At 36.7% G+C, this 18,457-nt stretch overlaps 1 protein-coding gene across 1 annotated transcript in view; it reads right to left on the reverse strand.

Annotated features, from left to right (window-relative positions):
- Positions 1-18,457, reverse strand: part of GLRB (glycine receptor beta) — a 145,697-nt gene that overhangs the window by 11,219 nt on the left and 116,021 nt on the right. Inside the window, exon 9 of the mRNA XM_049905738.1 lies at positions 12,583-12,875. Within this exon, the coding sequence (XP_049761695.1) occupies positions 12,583-12,875 (293 nt within the window). The remainder of the gene's footprint in view (positions 1-12,582; positions 12,876-18,457) is intronic.

Below are 18,457 nucleotides of genomic sequence, written 5' to 3' on the forward strand. Positions count from 1 at the left end.
ATATGATTTCGACTATATGACATTCAAGAGACTAAAAAACAGTAAAAATATCAGTGGTTGCCAGGGGCTCAGGAGGAAGCAGTAAGAGCAATGAAGGGGTAGAGCACAGGTCATCAGAGCGGTGACACTGTTCTGTATGCTATTGTAATGGTGGACACACAACATTATGCATTTGTCAAAGAGTGATCCCTAATATAAATTATGGACTTTAGTTAATAACAATCTATCAACATTGATTCATCAATTGTAACAGATACACCAATGGAATGCAAGATGCTAATAATAGGAGAAATGGTGTGTGTGTTGGGAGGGGCGGAGTTTAGGCATTCTCTGTACTTACTGCACAATTCTTCCGCAAACCTAAAATTCCTCTAAAAAATAAAGTTCATTTTAAAAAAGACACCTTTCAGCAATGTTTCCAAACTAAGCTCCACCACAACACACACACACTCATTCTCGCCCAAACACACACCTCCCTGTAATCATGCCAAACAGAAGATTTGACCACATTTAAGTTCTAGGTTTTCAGTGCTATTCTGAGGAATGCGTAGGTCTCAGCACGTATCCATGAACTTCTGTAAAGACTAAATCACTAATTTGACTGGAACAGAGGTTGACAACTAGACTCTACACCATCACGTTTCGTACTATCCTCCAACTCTCAACATAATATTGATATCCCAGTTTCTCTCCTGCCCTTTAGAATTCCCTACTCCAATGGCTTCGAATGCCCTAATTTTGCTTTAGAATCTACTTACCAAAACAATGGTGTACTCCAGCTTCTATCAAAAGACTTAGGAAGTTATTACTTATTTTTACTTTACAAACAAGGCCTAATGCATTTACTATAGAAGTACACTTACTATTACCCAGCCCAGTGCCGTCGAGTCAATTCTGACTCATAGCGACCCTACACTTACTATTAGTCATATTTTATGCAAGGCTTTAGGTGAGGTTTAGAATCAGTAAATAAACAAGTGGCCATATTTATGTTATATCCTAAGTTACACATAAATACTTCAAATTTTCTTATCTATTTTATTTACATATTTATTTACAAAGCTATATTCTTCAAGTAAGCCAGTAATCTAAGTAATTTTAGGATACTGACAACACAGTTTATTCAAAATGTACATTTACTAAAACCTCTTCTAGATTTATTTGAAGATTCTTATAGTCAAAAGTACAGTTATGTGAGTGTGCACGTGTGTGCATGCCTGTGTGTGTTGATGGAGAGAGCCTCTACTACAGAAGTGATTTTTAACAACGTAACCCAAAAATAAATATGATTAGGTTCCTTACTGCAAAGTTCTTACAGTTTCTCAAATAGTTCACAATTCATTAACTAGTTGGTTGGTCTCATTTTGTCCTATTCATCAAAAATTCTCCCCAAAGCTTTCTTTTTTAGTTAATACTCTCTATACCTAATTATCATTTCAAATACGTACATGAAGGAACAAAAGGGCTGACAGTATAATTACGATTTTTAAACAGTTATACTATCACATGAAGAGAGATTAAAGAAACTATAAATAAAATAGTACTAGTAAAAACCCTGCTTAACACACATTCTTAGAAGTGATCTTGACTCTATTAAACTCCAATTTATGATTTCTCAGTTGCTTTTTTTTTTTTACCTGATTATGCAAATGAGTCTTTTACTTTCATCATGAAAACTTCTGTCACTTCTGGAAATTACTGGTAACAAAAATGAAGGAGTGTGATAATGAAACTGTCAGGAATAAAAAATGATGCAGATAAAAATTTCCTAATGCTTCAGACTTTAGCCTCTAAAATGGTCTTTGTAGTCCCTTTCAGTTTGAGCCCACACGTATTTAGAAGTTAATCACCTCATGCGCTCTTTTGTTGACCAGAGGTCGTAGCATGACTTCGTGGTGGCAACAAGTCTTCTACAGATGATAAAAATTTGTTCAGAGGTGAATAATCTCTATATATTTTACCAAATTTAAATACATTGTTATTCTAAACAACATACTATTACTGTAAAGAAACAACTATCACATTCATATTTGAACAGGAGCTTTTAATTTTTAATTCATTCAAATTTATGGGCACAAATACTATTTTCTTTGTGTTTTATCCCAAAAATTTCTGTGGATGGCACACACTAAGTGTCGGGACCAGGATAACACTAACAGTAGGCTCGCAACTGTTTTGCTGAATTAAAAAAAGAAACAGATGAGTGAACAAATAATGACCAAAATATTGAAATAACTGAATAGTCACCACAGTTAGGGAAAAACAAAATAAAAAATAGATAATTACATATGTATGCTGACATATTTTTATATAACCAACCAAAAAAACCAAACCCAGTACCGTCGAGTTGATTCCGACTCATAGCGACCCTATAGGACAGAGTAGAAATGCCCAATTGAGTTTCCAAGGAGTGCCTGGTGGATTCGAACTGCCAACCCTCTAGTTAGAAGCCGTAGCACTTAACCACTACACCACCAGGTTTATGCAGGCCACAAATTATGGAAATATCATATAAAAACTGGATTAAATTATCATTGAGCTTCATTGTAATTTTTTGTTATCATTGCATGTCTTGGAAAATACAATATTATTAAAGAATCAGTTTCAAACATTTCCTACAATCCACATTCCATTATGGAATAATTACTATTACTATTATTATTTTGTTAAAAATAAATTACATATCTTCTGAGAGAACTTACTCAACAAAATGTTGTATTTCAAAAGTCAAACTACATTGGAACAAATGCATTTTGAAACCAAAAACTGTATTTTTCATGGCAAAACTGGTAAATTAAAAAATATATACAGTAATTAAATTTTTTTTTTACATTTTCGTATTTTCTTTCACGTCAATATTTAACAATCTTATAAATTTATCAAGCTTACACATTTGTTACCAGTCTGATGTATACATTAAAGATATTCTTGGACTTGTATTTTCATTATGAAGCCTGTATCAGGATACAAGTACTACATGGTGTCTTAGTCATCTAGTTCGGCTGTAACAGAAATATCACAAGTGGATGGCTTCAAGACACAGAAATTTATTCTCTCACAGTCGGGTAGGCTAGAAGTCCATATCAGGGCACCAGCTCCAAAGAAGGCATTCTCTCTCTGCTGGCTTTGGAGGAAGGTCCCTGTCATCAATCTTCCCCTGGACCAGGGGCTTCTCTGCACAGGGACCCTGGGTCCAAAGGATGCACCATGCTCCCAGTGCTTCTTTCTTGGTGGTATGAGGTCCCCTATGTCTCTCTGTTTGCTTCTGTCTCTCATATCTCAAAAGAGTTTGGCTAAGGTACAATCCTATCTTGTAGATTGAGTCCTCTCTCATTAACATAACTGCCACTAATCCCATTTCATCAACATCATAGAGATAGGATTTATAACACATAGGAAATTCACATCAGATAACAAAATGGTGAACAATCACACTATACTGGGAATCACGGCCTAGCCAAATTAATACACATATTTTTGGGGGACATGATTCAATCCATGACATTTCACCCTTTGGCCCCCCAAAATCCATGTCCTTGCCACATGTAAAACACATTCATCCCATCATATCATAACAAAATTTTAGAACAACTCCAGGCCCAAAATCCAAAATTCTTCCTCATCTGTGAATTCTAGAATACAAGTTATCTGCTTCCAAAATGCAATGGTGGAACAGGCACAAACTAGACATTTCCATTATAAATGGAAGAAACCTGAGGGAAAGAAGGGATAACAGGCACCAAGCAAATCAGCAGAACACATTACACTAGCCCTCAAGGCTTTGAAAATAATGCTCTGTTCTCTGAGACCATTTACACAATGGTTCTGCCCTCCAGACTCTAGGTATTGGCCACACTCTCCAGATTTTCAGGGGAGGCCCCCCCAAATCTAGGGTTCAGCTCCACCTTCCAGGCCTACTGCAGCTCTGCTCCCTCAACTTTAGGAGCACCACTCTCCTAGTCCATATGAGTGGCAACTCCACCCTTAGAAACACCAGAGACCATGGCTCCACCCTTTGAGACCCCAGAAGTCGTGGCCATACCCTTTGAGACTGAGGCAGCTTTGCTTCCTGTGTTTCTTGTCTCTTTAGCTTCTGCTTCTTGGTTCCCTGGGCTCTCGGCCTCTCAGCCCCTCGGGCCTCACCATCTACATCTGCTGGGGTAAATGTTCCGAAGTTCTGTATCTCCACTCTGTAGTGCCTGGAAGCACCCCATTCCACCAGTAAGATTCAGCCAGAAGGCACTCAGCTCTCTTACTCTGTGGGTTGGCAGGCCCAGATCCACTAATAAGTGCTCAGATGCACCCCACTCTGCCAGGAAGTCTCCCATACTAAGGCACTCAGCGTTCTCACTCCGTGGATCAGCTCCAGCTTTGTCTCACACTGGTCTCCTAGTTCTGCTGCTGCTACTTCTCTGCTGCACTGTATCTGGTGTTACAATTCTCCTCACTTCCTTCTGAGTCCTCACCAGAATTGTCTTAGGTGTCCATAATTCCACCAATGGTCTCTTCAAGGCAATATAGGCTTTTACTATTGCACACTTTAAAACTCTTCCAGCATCTGTTCCCTCACAGTTTCAAAACCTCTTCCACATTTTTAGCATCTGTTAGAGCAGCACCCCATTCCCAGTACCAAATTCTATATTGCTCATCTAGTGCTGCTATAACAGAAATACCACAAGTGGATGGCTTCAAGACACAGAAATTTATTCTCTCACAGTCTAGTAGGCTAGAAATCCAAACTCAGGGCATCAGCTCCAGGGGAAGGCCTTCTCTCTCTGTCGGCTCTAGAGGAAGGTCCCTGTCATCAATCTTTCCCTGGACCAGGAGCTTCTCTGGACAGGGACCCTGGGTCCAAAGGATGTGCACTGCTCCCAGTGCTTCTTTGTGGTATGAGGTCCCCTATGTCTCTCTGCTCACTTCTCTCTTTTATATCTCAAAAGAAATTTGCTCAAGACACAATCCAATCTTGTAGATTGAGTCCTGCCTCATTAACTTAACTGTCCCTGATCCCACCTCATCAACATCATAGAGATAAGATTTACAACACATAGGAAAATCACATCAGATGACAAAATGGTAGACAATCACACAATACTGGGAATCATGGCCTAGCCAAATTGATACACATATTTTTGGGGGACACAATTCAATCCATGACACAGAGTAAAATATTTATTTTGGAAATTGCATTTTTTTAAGGAATAATAATAGTGATTTACATTTATTGCTGGAGATTAAAATTTCTGGTCAATTTTTAAACTCTTCAGGCATTATTCTATGACTTCTACAGCAAAATGACATTGCACTTTCGAACACAGGTATGTGTATTTCTATCAGCAGCTATAAAAAGTAGAGAATTAAAATCCAGAATGTGTTTGAACTTTTATTCACTGTGTAATTATTTCAATGCTTAAAAACTAAATATAAAATAACACAACCGAGCCTAATATTTCATAAAAAAAATTTCATAGATCCTATTTATTCTTTACATCCATGTTGATAAATAATCTTAATATGTTGTATGATACCTTGAAAAGTTGTTCTAAAGAGTCTCTTCCATCATTACTTTATGCAGTGGAATATGTTAAGAGTCCAAGATAATTTTTGCATGGGTGTTTTTCTGTTACCAGGGAAGTTCTGCAGTTATCAAAGCCCCATAACATACCAGAGAATGGAGTTAATTATGGTACCACTGGAAATCAAGCAACTGTGCTATAAAACATCCTTGCTTTGTGTCTCCAGGTCACTGGGTTCAAGTTAGGGAGCTGGGGGATAAGTGGTCTGGAAACTGAGGAAGTGTTTGTTATAGATTGAATTATGCCCCCCAAAAAGATATGTTCAAGTCCTAACCCCTATACCTGTGAGCCTGTTTGGAAATAGGATTTTCTTATGTTATATTGATGAAATCATATCATAGTAGATACTAAACCTAATCCATTCTGAGTGATGTCTTATTTAAAGGAAAAATAGAGATGCATACACACAAGGGTAAGATGCCATGTGAAGATGGAGGCAGGTGCATTTACAAGCCCAGGACCACCCAGGATTGCTACCAGGTACAGAAGCTAAAAAAGACAGAGAAGGACCCTCCCCTAGAGCCAATGCCCCACATTCAGACTTCTGGCCTTCAGACCTGTAAGAAAATAAAGTTCTGTTCTTTAAAGCCACCCAGGTGTGGTATTTTTGTTATGGCTGCACCACATAACTAAGGCAGTAATAAAGAGAAGATGTAAATGGAGGGGTGGGTAATGAGAGTCAAAAACTCAGAGCATGAACATCTCCATATAACGTAAGGATCTAAGATATGTCTCCTTCCATTTCTGGAATAGAAGAATAAGTATATGTTTCAGAAGGAGTACCAGAGTTTCTCACAAAGAGGTAGTATACTTTGAATACCATCTCACTGTTGATCTTGAGCATGCCCTTACACGGTCCTTAGCTCTAGTAGGTACTACTTGACTTGTATAATTTTAGTGGTAACAGAGAAAAAAGAAAAATATCAGAAAGGAGACACAATTTCTCTGAAAGTTATGTGTTCCTAATGCATAAATGTAACGGATCTGAAATGGCCTACTAGGTAGATCATCTGGAATAGAAGTGTTAGGTAACAGAAGTGGTATGTGCAGCCCATTGATATGCTCTATTTGACCATTAGAGTGTGGCAGACAGGGCACTGTTACAATGAGGATGTCAAGGGCCTTGAAAAGCAAATAGGGGACTTCTCTTTCCAGGAAGATGGAGTAGACATACTTTTCCCTATTTCTCCCACTAAGTAGAGCTAAAAACCCTGGATATTATATGTTAAAAGTAACATATAAAGACTCTGAAATGTAGAGAGAAGGAGGAAGATGGGAGCCTCGAGACCTAGGGAACAACACAATGGGAGTTCCCTGGGTTTTCTTTGGCTTCATGTATTCCAGATTTGTAGCTGAAGCAGCTGGCAACTGGAAACCTCAACTGGCTCAAGCCAAAAACACCCTAACAAAAGCCTGATCTCTAGCTAAAGGACAAAAAAAGGGCTGGCCTAGCAAAACAGAAAACTTTTAGACAATAACTTCTCTAATCCAGCCAAACACCACAGAAAAAAAATGAGACCACATCCGCATGTATGCTAGCAAAGGCCAAGTGGTGAGCCTAAACTAACAACTTCAAGTGGCTGTAATGATGTATCCCAACACCCCAGCTGAAATGGTGTCAGAGAAGGTCAAGTAGAGAGTTAGTACCTTCATCACCAATGATCAGTTACAAGGCTCCCTCATGGCTGCAGTCAGTGGAGACCACACATGCAACTTCCACCTTTACAATAGTAATGAGATGCCACACCTCCTCCACACTGGGGTGGCTTCAAAGGAGGCTACTAGGTAGTCAGGGCTTGCACTATCATTAACAGTAATGAGCCACCCCACTCTGGTGTCAGTGGAGAGCACATAGGAACTGGGAACTTCCAGCCGCACCCAGCAGTAATGAGGAGCCCGTGTGCTCACACACTGAGGAACCTGAGTTTCTACCTCCACCTGGAAGTAATGAAGTAGCCAGCTAAAATAGAAGGGATAAGTAATAATCAATCCCATAACATAAAACGAAAATATCCAGGTTTCAATAAAAAAAATCACTCATCATACAGAGGCTGGGAAGATCTCAAACTGAATGAAAAAATCATTAAATGTAAATACCAAGATAACAGAGATATTAAAGTTATCTGACAAAGATTTTAAAACATGCACGATAAAAATGCACCAATGAGAAATTAGGGAAATACTTGAAACAAATGAAAAAATCAAAAGCCTGAGCAAAGAAATAAAAATACATAGAAAAATCAAAAGCAAATTTTAAAATTGAAAAATACAATAATTCAAATAAAAAGCTCAGTGGATAGGCTGAACAAGAAAATAGAGGGCACAGATGAAAGAATTAGTTAACCAAAAAATATAACAGTAGAAATTACCCTATCTGAATGGTAGAGCAAAAATAGACTAGAAAAAATCAACAGAGCCTCAGGGACTTGCGAGACTACAACAAAGGATCTACCATATACGTCATCGGAATCCTAGCAAAAGAGAAGAGTGCAGGGCTGAAAAAAAGTACTCAAAGAGATAATAGCTAAAAGCTTTCAAAATCTGGCAATAGACTTTAAACCTACATTTTCAACAAGCTAAGGAAATACCAAACAGAATAAACCCAAAGAAATCTCCACAAAGACACATCACAATTAAACTTTCGAACACTACAGACAAAAAAAGAAAAAAAATTAATAATCTTCAAGGCAGCCAGAGAAAAGGGTCTCAGTGATAAGTTATAAACATATACATAATGTAATACCTAGAGAAACTATTACAAGAGATATACAAAGAGATACACTCAAAAGCAATATACATAAAAAAAATTTTTTTTTTTTTAGATAACTCAAAATGGAATTTTAAGATATGTTGAAGTAGCCCACATGAAGTCAGAAAACAGAAAATAAGAGAAATAGAACAAGCAGAAAAGAAAAAATAAAATGGTAGATTTAAGCCCTAAGATATCAACAATTATGTTAAATTTAAAGATCTAAATATAACAATTAAAAGACAAGCAACTGGCAGAGTAGATTAAAAAACTCATTTCAAATATAATGATACAGAAAGCATAGAAAAATATATATCATTCAAAGAATTATTAAAAAAAAATGAAGCACTGGCATAAGGATAGCCATGTAGACCAAGTGAATAAGATTGAGAGACCAGAAATAAATTCATACATATATGGCCAGCTGTTTTTTCACAAGGGTGCCATGTCCATTCAGTGAGGACAGGGTGGTCTCTTCAACAAATGGTGCCAGAACACCTGGATCTCTACATGAAAAGAACCAAAGTGGAGCCACACTACATGATATATACAAATATTAACTCCAAATGGATCAACAACCTAAATATAAGAGCTAATACTGTAAAACTTAGAAGAAAACAGAGGTAAAGGTTTACGTCTTATTTTTGGCAAAGGATTCCTTGATATGACACCAAAAGTACAAGTAACAAAAGAAAAAATAGATAAGCTGGACTTCATCAAAACTAAACACTTTGTGCATCAAAAAATTTGGGGCATAATCAAGTGAAAAGACAACCTACAGAATGGGAGAAATTATTTGGAAACTATGTATCAGATAAGCATTTAATATTAAAAATATATAAAGAGCTACAACTCAACAACAAAAAGACAATTTTAAAATGAGCGAAGTACATGAATACACATTTCTCTAAAAAATATACACAAGTGGCCAATAAGCACATGAAAAGATACTAACATCATTAGTCAATAAGGAAATGCAAATCAAAACCACAAGATACCACTTCACATCCACTAGGATGGCTATTATAAAAATATATATAAAATAAAAACAAGTGTTGGCAAAGATGTGGAGAAATTGGAACTCTCCTTTTCTACTGTAGTGGGAACGTAAAACAGTGCATCCACGTGGAAAAGTTTGGTGGCTCTTAAAATAGTAAAATTTACCATACAATTCATCAATTCTACTCTGAGGTATGTACACAAAAGACGTGAAGAAGAACTCAAATATTTGCACACTGATGTTCACAGCAGCATTATTCACAACAGCCAAAAGGTGAAAATAACCAGGTATCCATCAATAGATAAATGTGATATATATATAATAGAATACCATTGTACGTGTGTATATATGTGTGTGTGTATATACTATTCATCCATAGGAGCCCTGGTGATGCAATAGTTAATGCACTCAGCGGATAACTGGAAGGTTGGTGGTTGAAACCCACCAGCCGCTCCATGGAAGAAAGATGTGGCCGTCTGCTTCCATTAAGATTTACAGTACAGTTCTACTCTGTCCTGTAGGGTCATTATGAGTCAGAATTGACTCGATGGTAATGGGTTTGTTATTGGTTTACCATATTTTACACAAATAACATGTTCCTTCTACATTTGTTTGCCAACCACGCCCTCTCCCTTGCAAGATATTTTCATAAGTGCTGCTATACCAATTCTTTTTTACATGTCGCAGTAAAAAAAATCAGCATAGCACACTTTTGAAAATACCTTATGGGGGAGGGCGTGGTTGGCAAACAAATGTAGAAGGTGCACGTTATTTGTGTAAAATACTATATTCATCTATAAAGACGAATGAAATTCTGATGCATGCTACTACATGGATGAATCCTGAAAACATTATGCTAAGTGAAATCAGCCAGACACAAAAGGGCAAATATTATATGACTGTTTATATGAAATATCTAGAATAGGCAAATGCATACAAGCAAAAGGAGATTAGTGGTTACTAGGGAATAAAAAAAAATAGGGAGGGGAAATTGGTAATTATGCTAAAAAAAAAACCCTCTAAATACAAATCAATCTATCTCTATATACCTCTATTTATAATTTAAAAATGGTAAGTAAAGAAAAAAGTATAGTATTGATCAAGGGATTAGCAGCTGAAAGCTTTAAGCAGTGTGCCACTAAGACTCGTTAACTGACAGGGCTAGATGGTTTCAAGCTAGGATACACCCTGTCAGTTCTCTAGTTGCTGGTTATCTGGCATGAAGTGGATAGTGAACTCAGGCCGCTAAAAGAAGCTAGCAAGCTGTGACTGGACTGGGTCGGGTGTCCAGGTTTAGACTGGTTGTTTTAGACTGTGAACTCCATTAAAATAAATTTCCCATGTCCAACAAAACCCTTGTTAACTAGTAATTTTACTCCAATAAATCATAACTTCCCTTGATGGCTCCATTTCAATATAAGCCAGAGTCAAGGCAAGAATAAACAATCCTCTTGGGTCAGAAGGCTTAGGACCAGGAAACTTCCTTCTCCTTCCTGAGTTGTTTTTTTTTAATTGAGAAGATTGGGGTAGAAAGTTAATGATGGGTTAACAGTAATTTAATGAAACCTGAGGCATCACCTAGTGTCCCTGATCATCCTGGAGGTAACCTGCTCAAGAACAGCTACCATCTGGCCAGGCGTCGTGTGATTACTTTGGCCAGAGAGCAGACGGCCCAGAAACGTCACCAGCAGGCCCAGGAACACCGTTTCCTGGTGACCACTGTTATGGGCACCCAGGAAACTGGGCTCAGACGTTCACAGTCTGTCAGTTTAGATAAACAGTGTAAAGTGTCATCCAGACAGATTAACAAAACCTCTGGAAACTTTTGGAAAATGATGAACATTTTCCTTAACTAGAAGACAGTAGGAGAACTACACATGAAAAAATGATTGAAATTATCTGAGAAGCAGCTGAAAATTGCTCCTCATCTTGCAGGGCTTTGATAAGAGCATGAAAGAAGTTAGATTTATGAACACAGAAAGTCCAAAATGCTGGTCTGGAATGTTTGGAAAATACTATGAACCTGTCAAAGTTTCAAGCCTGACTTCCTTAAGGCTATGATTGCTCTGTGTTAATGAAAATATTATATCTTGTATTAGGCTACAAGAGCGGTATAAGGCTTAAAAATCTTCCCACAAAGTAGCAGCTAAGGATTTGTATAGGGTTGTTGGTTTAGAGTCTCAGAATTTGAGTAATGGCTGAACAATAAAAAGAAGGCCACAGGCATGAGCATACAAAAGGGTTCCTTTACTTTTTGTATCTAAAAATGCACATATGGCATACTTGTTTAGAATTCCAGGTAAGGGAGTGGTGGTGGTCAACCAACTAGAAGAGTATTTGGGAGCAGGGATATAAGCAGAGCAAACAATATCTTCAAGACTGTAAGATGGTATGGGCCTATTGGTCTTTTATGGTACTTTTTTACCATGGATATGATCAATGAATATGATCTTCTGGTGGACTGGTCTTCCTGACCAGAGGGCATCAATCAGGGGTGCTCTTGGGGTAAGTGGATAGCAAACTTGAATCCACGAAGCAGTCTGTTGCTCTGTGATTGTCATTACCTGAGTCTAAAGACATTGTCTACTATTCTCAGACCCACAGGCATGTGGCAAGGCAAGGGTTAGGGGTTAAACTCTATCAAATACTTCTCCAGTCACCCACCTGCAGGATGGACAGAACCCCAAGTATGGTCCTACTTTCCCTCTCACCCAGGCATCCAATAAGTAAGTGGCTTGCCTAATGTGTGGTTTCATTAATGTGCAGCTCTCAACACTGGTGGGGAACAGGAGGGTGATTTAATCAAAAGCATAGTCCCCCTCCCCCATCCTTCAGTGTTGGCAGGAAGTCAGTACTTCCCCAGCAGTTTTCTAGCCTTTCACTAAGGCTTGTCAGATGAGAAAGACTAGGGAATTAAGTAGTTATGGCTAGATCTCCATATTCAGTGTTGACCATCAAAGCAGAGCTATATCCTTAAACTCAGTGGAAAGTCACCAAGAAATGTAATTAGGCATTGAATATTTTCTTTCCTAAGAAGTATCTGAACTAAGCATATTTAATGTTTTCTATTCCTTGTCCAAAAATCTGTGGTGCTCAGTTCCTTTTATTCTAGCAGAGAAAGTAAATGATGGAGTAGTAGAGGATACACGCAGATATGCCAATTCTATCAAACCCTTACTCTCATAGAAAAGTGCCTCTCTCCTGACACTTGCAGAAAGGGTGGTGGAAATTACTCAACTGGACATTTTCATTCTTACCTGCAAAGTGCTAATATGAACAGGAGTCCCCGTGCCATTCACAGTGTTCTTTTTAGCCACATTTCCACCTTTTCCATCTGCTTGCTCAGCCTTAGCAATTCTGGCTTTTTCTGCTTCAACTCTTTTAGGGTTGTTCAACATCACCTGGACAACAGCATACTCAACCAGTGAAGCGAACCCAAACAGAAGACAAGCAATAAGCCATACATCAAGAGCCTTCACGTAGGATACTTTGGGAAGTTCAGCAGCGAGGGTTGTGCACTCGGAGGCCAAACTGAGTACTGAGAAGATACCTAGAGAGAGAGAGAAAGGAATAAAGTGGCATTTTACCCCAACGAAAATGTCTGTATTCATTACTCTTCGACTAATTTTCTCTCCAGTAACTTTCAATGGACCATAAATAATCCATCAGTTCTCTTTAAAGCTTAAAGAGTAGCTAAAATAATAACCAATTGCTGTCAAAATAAAATAATGGGTATGTGTTTGGGTTAAAGGAGCATAAAAACCCAAGATGTTATCAATTTTTGCCTTAAATTTCCATTAATTATACCTATGCACATCTTTCCAAGTCAATTTTTCTATTCTTGGTCAAATTTTATTTGTCAGCCTATCAATCAAACACACACTCGTGCATGCACACGCACACACACACACACACACACACACTCCAGTTGCCACTGAGTTGACTGCAACTCACCGCGGCCCCGTGTGTGTCAGGGTAGAACTGTGCTCCACAGGGTTTTCAACGGCTGATTTGTCAGGAGTAGACCATCAGGCTTTTCTTTAGAGGTGCCTCTGGGTGGACTCAACTCCAACCTTTCAGTTAGCAGCTGAGCACGGTAACTTTTTGCACTACCGAGGGAATCCTAACCAAACAGAAGCTTTACACCTAATTCTTTGACATAGAATATATCAATACCATTCTCTGTGCTCCCATAGTGGCTTAGTTATCTAGTGCTGCTCTAACAGAAATACCACAAGTGGATGGCTTTAACAAAGAGAAGTTAATCTTCTCACAGTAAAGTAGGCTAAAAGTCCAAACTCAGGGTGTCAGCTCCAGGAGAAGTCTTTCTCTCTCTGTCTCATCATTCTTCCCCCAGACTAGGAGCTTCCCTGTGCAGGGACCCCAGGTCCAAAGAACGCACTCTGCTCCCGGCACTGATTTCTTGGTGGTATGAGGTCCCCCTGTCTCTCTGCTGGCTTCTTTCTTTTATGTCTCAAGAGATTGCCTCAAGACACAATTCAATCTTGTTGATTGAGTCCTGCCTCACTAACACAACTGCTGCCCATCCTCCCTCATTAACATCATACAGGCATGATCTACAACATATAGGATAATCACACAATACCAGGAATCATCGCCCAGCCAAATTGATACACACATTTTGGGGGGGGGGGTACATAATTCAATCCATGGTATATAGTATTTCATAATTATCAATAGCATAATCCATTGCCATTGAGTCGACTCTGACTCATAGGGACCCCACAGGACAGAGTAGAACTGCCCTACATGGTTTCCAAGGCTGTAGTCTTTATAGAAGCAGACCACCACATCTTTCTCCCACGGAGCGACTGGTGGGTTCAAACTGCCGACTTTTCGGTTAGCAGCCAACCCACTTAACCACTGCACCATCATGGTTCCACATACAATGTACCAAGTTGTATTAACTTAGCTGTATACCTGAATATGTATTCTGATATTGAAACTTTATGAAGAAATGGTGGCCTTAAAAGCAATTTAATGGGTTTTATACTATATTTGGTAGAAAATATAAAGAAACTTTAAATTGGGGTGAGAGAAAATGACATTATTCAAAGCAATGCCTAAGTAAAGTCTCTCTGGTAGGGGCATGCAGAACATACTAAGAGGGGGAAGACAGTAGTTAAAGAAAAAAAACATAAGGAAATGAAGGTCTAATGATGGTAGGATCAATGTAAAAGGACTTAGGAGAAAAGGTTCTGTTGCTGATTGAAGGGAAGAAGTAAAGACCAAATCAAAATTCTAAACAGAATAACTGGGAAATGCCCATGAGAGATGGTAAGAGGAGGTTCTGGAGAAAACATGATGACTTTGGTATGAAAACACTGAGTAAGGTCAGGTAAAGGCCAAGAAACAAAGAACAATGACCATGAGACAGTACAGCGCACATGAGAATTAGAAAGATCTTTTAAAAAGGAAAGTTTAGCAAATATATCATTCAGATGAAGGTTGTGTTGAAAAGAAGAGGGCTTTGTAAGGCAAAGATGCTGGAGTGTAAGAAAAATGGAACAGAGGAATAGATGACGGGATTGCCTTTAAAAGAAGAAATACAACTTTCATAGGCTTTGTGGGGAGTAAATAGGTATTCATAATTCTCTGGTGGGTTTTTTAAGTTAGAAACTATGCTGGTCAATTCTGTTAAGATTTTTATCACCTCAAAGATGTGAAAATAGAAATGGAGATAAAATAAGAAGAAAAAGAAAGTGAACATGCACTATGTGCCCCAACTTCAGGAAATCATATTACAATAGGAAATATCCACTTACTGTTTATTTTTAAAATAAGTTTTAAAATAGTATTTCTTTGGACAAATACCAAGTATTTTAGCAATATTTTAACATGAACTTCATAGAGTATTACTTCATTGTTAATGCTAGTAAAACTCAGTCTGTATTTTAATAAATTATAAACAAATAAATGTGAAGCCTATCATTCATAAAATGTAGATTTTTATAATTTTAATATTATGTTGCTAATAAATCACTCTCATATAACAGAGCTCCTCTTGAATAAATTCCAGGATTCCTGGGCATAATACTTCTAAAACATGTTTAAAATACATGGACTTTATTTATCAGAATTTCTCTTACCTAAAAAAAAAAAAAAAAATTTTTTTAATGTAAAAATAAATTAAGCCTAGATTTCAAATGAGGGAAAATGTCATAAAATTTATATCAATGATTACAAATAGATATGGGGTCTACATTTATTAAAAGTTAAAACTAACAAATAATATAAATTAGATCATTAATTAATTATGGTAGAATTGAACAAAAATCTCTATAAACAAGTCAGAGTGAATGATATTTTGCTCATCAACATGCACACGTGATTTTATAATGATACAATTGTCTTAATTATTCAAGAGGTCAGTATGTATCATGAACTGTATTATTGACAATGGAACACCCAGAGATTGCATATTCCACTAATCTCAGAGGAAGAGTCTGCAAAATAATTCCTTAATAGCATATATGTTAGCAACGTATTAACAAAATGAGGAACTCTTCTGCTGAAGACCAAGAAATTTAAAAAGAAGAAAGAAGAAAAGAAAGGGGGGAGGAAAGGAAAAAAGATGCAGGATAGGAATAACATGGCATTTGTTCTTAATACCAAATGCCATGAACGGGAGAAGCAGGTCAAGGAGAAATCACAAGGGTACAAACATCAACTCCTGCGTAAACTCAAAACAATTTGTCTCACACAAGTGTTACCAAATTATTTTAACATTTTAATCAAAGACTACTAAAAGAAAAACTACTATCATGTGAGAATCCATGAATACTTCTTGAAATTTTTTAAAGAGGTCCTTAGAATAAAAAACATTTTGAACCACTGATCTAGATGATAAGAAAATAGTATAAAAGGAAGGATAGGTCTGTGTGGTCTACTATTAGGTCTGAATTGTGACTTGAATTATTCATCTTTTTATATTTTTATTGAACGCTTTTTGTTAAAAAAAAAAAAAAAGTTCTATTCCCTGGTAGTAACAACTAAAACATTTTTTGTTCAAGAAGAAAAGGTATAATAGTATAGCTAAAAAACTGCAAAAAGTTACACTCTTATTTACTTGTATAATTGCTTCCAAAACTTAGAGAAATAAAGACAAAGTCTTTACCCACAATTCATAGAAGATTTGATGTTTGTTAACAATGAAGAAAGCAAATTAAAAAAAAGGGGGGGGAGAAAAATAAAACTAGGATACAAAACTAATAAAATTAAACCCAGGGAAAATTAAAATAATTCATGTATGCTATATGTATTTCTCCTAACTTTTATAAAATATGGATCATAGTAGAAAGAGATTGGTAAACAATCTTTTCTTTCAATTCTTTGGAACAACAAGTAGGAAAAAGAAATGTTGAGTCAACTTAGCTATTTCAAATGGATATCCTAAAATTTAATAAGAGTCAGTAAAATAATTTATTTTTAGGTGAAATTATACATATATGTATATAATAACAGAGTTTCAAAATAACTGAAGAATAAATTGACAGAATTAAAAGGAGGAACAGATTACAGTTGGAGATTTTAACACCTCTCTCACCAACAACTCAAATAACTAGACAAAAGAATTAGCAAAGACAAAAAATTTCAACAACACCATGACCCATTTTGACTCTAGCGATATTTACAGATCTCATTTGTCATTTAACAATGATAAATTGCACAGTATTTGCAAGTGTGCATACCAGAAATAACCATATGCTGGGCCATCAAAAAAATAAGTCACAATAAACATGTAAGGCTTCATACAGGATCTATACAAAAAGAAAACATGGAGTATTTTCTCAGGCAAAAATTGAATTAAATTAGAAAGCAGTAATATTCAGGTACCTGGGAAAACCCTAAATATTTAGAAATCTGTCTACAAATTTCTAAAGTATCAACAGGTCAAAGAAGAAATCACAAAGGAAATTAAAAGGCATTTTAACTGAAAGGTGATGAAAACACATCAAAATTTGCACAATGCAGCTAAAGCAGCACTTACAGGGAAAATTGTAACTTAAAATGCTCATGCATGAAAAGAAGATCTAAAATCAATTATCTGAGTTCCCATCTGAAGCAACTGAAAAATAAGAGCAAAGCAAACCCAAGCTAAATAAAAAAAGGAAGTAAAAAAGACAAGAGCTAAAACCAATGAAAAAGAAAATTATCAAACAGAGAAAATCAACGAAATCAAAAGTAGTGCTTTAAAAATATAAATAAAATTGAAAAGATAGAATTCACAGGTAATATCAGCAATGAAGGAGGGGATATAAGGACAGCCAGACATTAAAAGGATAAGGGAATATCATGAATGATCTAGTGCTAATAACTTTCCCAATTTATTTTACAATGTCACTAAGTCACTATCTTCTTGAAACCAAAATCAGACAAAGACCACACCAGAAGACTACATACCAACATCCTTCATAAAAACACACACACATAAAGAAAAACCCTGAACAAAACTTTAGCATACCAAATCCAATGATATATAAAAAAGATAATATATCTTTTTTATATATTTTATATAACTGGTGTTTATCCAAAGAACACAAGGTTAGATTAACATCTGGAAATCAATCAGTATAATTTACAACATTAACAAAATAAAGAGGAATACTCATATAATCACGTAAATACATGCAGGAAAAGCAACTGACAAAATTCAACACTCACTCGTGGTAATAACCCTCAGCAAATCAATCTGTTGGAAACATCTACGAAAAATTCTATAACTATCATCACACTTTAACAGCAAATGGTTCAATTATTTCTACCTACAATCAGGAATAAAGCATCTTTCAACAATTCTATTCCACATTGCATTAGAGATCCTGGGAATTACAATACGACAAGGAAACTAGTGTTGATGAGGATGTGAAACAAGTGATAGGAATGCAAAACGGGACCCCCATTTTGATAAGTTCTTAGGCAGTACACCCATGCCTCATTTATCCACCACATCATTACCTGACATTTTGCATTTACAACAACAGTAAAAAAACTACTGTTTTACTATCCAATTATTGGCAACATACATCTGGCAGTGACAAATGCTGAGATGCAAGGTGAGACTAATGCTGGCTGTGATGGTTAAGGTTATGTGTCAGTCCTTGGATGGGC

The sequence above is a fragment of the Elephas maximus genome, chromosome 13, assembly GCF_024166365.1.
Source record: "Elephas maximus indicus isolate mEleMax1 chromosome 13, mEleMax1 primary haplotype, whole genome shotgun sequence".
NCBI lineage: Eukaryota > Metazoa > Chordata > Mammalia > Proboscidea > Elephantidae > Elephas > Elephas maximus.